Source organism: Penaeus japonicus, unplaced genomic scaffold, assembly GCF_977035675.1.
Source record: "Penaeus japonicus unplaced genomic scaffold, GWHDUDI00000001_assembly GWHDUDI00000032, whole genome shotgun sequence".
NCBI classification, from domain to species: domain Eukaryota; kingdom Metazoa; phylum Arthropoda; class Malacostraca; order Decapoda; family Penaeidae; genus Penaeus; species Penaeus japonicus.
This window is the reverse complement of record NW_028234434.1, coordinates 5,416,453-5,418,952: the sequence shown is the minus strand read 5'-3', so window position 1 is coordinate 5,418,952 and position 2,500 is coordinate 5,416,453. Positions and strand designations below refer to the sequence as shown.

General features: G+C 37.4%; 1 protein-coding gene across 2 annotated transcripts in view; it reads right to left on the bottom strand.

Annotated features, from left to right (window-relative positions):
* The window catches only part of LOC122261684 (sodium-coupled monocarboxylate transporter 1), a 32,060-nt gene that overhangs the window by 22,575 nt on the left and 6,985 nt on the right, over positions 1–2,500 (bottom strand). For both annotated transcript variants that reach the window (XR_015192659.1, XM_086556299.1), the window contains exon 2: positions 1–89. This exon is cut by the window's left edge and continues 45 nt beyond it. Coding sequence is in view for 1 of the 2 variants with exons in the window: in XM_086556299.1 (XP_086412425.1) it covers positions 1–89 (89 nt within the window). In the remaining variant the exon portion in view is untranslated. The remainder of the gene's footprint in view (positions 90–2,500) is intronic.

The following is a 2,500-nucleotide window of genomic DNA, read 5'->3' as shown; positions in this document are numbered from 1 at the left end:
GACGTTCCTCACCACCACTACGCCGACGATACACCCGAAGATGTTCATCACCAGCTGTGTCCCATACAGGTACATTTCCGTCGGCAAACCTTAAAATGAAGTGAAGAAGGTAGTTCTCAAGATGTGCAATTATCTGTACTTATCAAATGCTTCGTAATACGTAATAAATTTACAATCCCTCCAAATCATCTGCCCTCCTGTCGTTTCGTTCGCGAGCGAGGCACGATAGATTTAGATTGATCGCGAGTGGTAATAATAACACCATTGTATCCGTGTTAGAGACTGAGAGGACGAAAAAATCCAAGAAATCGCTGGGGCTTTACAGGAGGACGAATTTGTTCATCGGCCTTGGAATTATTCACTTCGCGGAAGAGCCTTGTTATTCTCTGTGAAATGCGCCAAGGAGAAACTGGCATTGACAGTATAAAGTGGACTGTACAATACATACACACATAGACAATATAAACGTATACACGCACGCAGAAGAACATAGAAACACACACACACACAAACATGTATGTATATATGTATATATATGTGTGTGTGTGTGTGTGTGTGTGTGTGTGTGTGTGTGTGTGTGTGTGTGTGTGTGTATATATATATATATATATATATATATATATATATATATATATAGAGAGAGAGAGAGAGAGAGAGAGAGAGATAGATAGATATATGAATCACAAAATACAAATACAGTAACGTGCGTAACACCTATATAATAACACATTATCAAGGTAAGAAAGAATAAATTCTGGACGCTTCGAACTTTAAAAAAATGAATAGTAAAAGTAAATTTTGACAAGAATATATACCAGATAGATAGGCAGTAGGAATAAGGACTGTATCAGGTCACCGCGTATTGCTCGCAACCCCTTTCGAGGCGTGTCTAAGCAATATAACTGCAACATATAATCAAGCAAATTTCAAAGACGATCAATAGCTATAGATATTAATTGTCTGCGAAAAAATAAGCATGATTCATGGAAAGTTCTCCCCTAGTTCCCCAGATAGTGCGCCTGGTCCTGGCAAAAAAGGCAATAATCCTGATGTAAACAATGAGGTAAATGAGAATTAGTGGTATTGTTCTTTTTCATAATACTGATGATTATTTGAAAAGCTCTACATGTTTGTCTTGTCTTGCTCTGACTAATTATACTCTCTTTTTTTTCTTTCTTTTTTTGTTATATTCAAGACAAAAATCTCCATTGAAGTCTTGTTGAAAGTACAGATTAAATGGCACACAAGGCCTTTTTGTGGAAGATGATACATGGTAAGCGTGGAGATTGTACAACGTACACGAAAATTTACCTACGTGTGATTGTCCCTTAAGCTACGGTCACGCAACACTAGTAGAATTCGGGGTCCCGAGATACACCTATCTATTTTTTAGGGGCTTGTCTCAGCATTTTGTTTTGTTGGGACCATTGCCCCGGGCATAACATGGCGGAACCGTACGTTAAAGAGTACATCCCCCCTGTTTTTGTCGTCGCTACTTGTGCATTAAGTCTGGATCTTTTAGAAAATAAAGATACAAAGAAGAGACTAAGAAAGCCAGTATTTATTCCTGTTTGATAAACGAGATCCGCTTTGAAGGCAGACTGGATAAAAGAGATTTTCCTCAGATGTCATTAGAACATTTTTTTGAGTTACGTATTGTGACACCACTAATCAGGGCACAAGATACAAAACTAAAGCATTGCCACCAGAACAACGATTACCAGTAACTCTCCACTACTTCGCAACAGGTAATTACAGAACTAAAGGTGTTTAGAGCCTTCTCCTGATCAAATCTACTTGCGTCGTAGTTTTAGTTCAAGGCAAAGCATAAGAGGGACTTTCAACATCATCCTTTAGTTTGACAGACTCCTTATTGTACCACATGGTAAGATTTTGGTAAACAGGAGACGCCCTCACTGCTTAAAGATTTACCATGTGCAAATTATGTTCATGAGAGGTCTAACACTACAAAATTATACAAACCATTTCTCTAGAATAACAATTCTTTCCCTGATATTTGCTACATGTACCATGCTCCAGTTGCTGTGAGTGAATATTTATTAAATACCGTGTGATGTCACAGGTTTTGGATCAAACATGTGAAGAAATTTATAAGCTGTAGCAACCACCACAATAATCAGCTGAAAAAGCCAGATTCTGGAAAGTAATACTATTGTAGGTGTTTCCCATTTTGTATAATCTAGAATCTATTGTTACTTACAAATAGCAGATTTAATCTTAGTTTGCAGTAAGCTATTCAATTTAGATAGCTAATAATAAGAAAGACGCGCTATCCGAGGAACCAGTTCTGCAATGGTCTAATAGAACTGATGAAGTTTCCTACCCATCCCTAATAAGTAGTGCAGGTTCGTTTCGCCTTGATTGAACACAAAACATAAAGGCTACAAAATGCTTGATGCACTCTTATTCTTGCCACTATGAGTAATAATTTAGCATAGAACTATTTCTTTCTCAAATTAAAAACGCACGAATATGACTA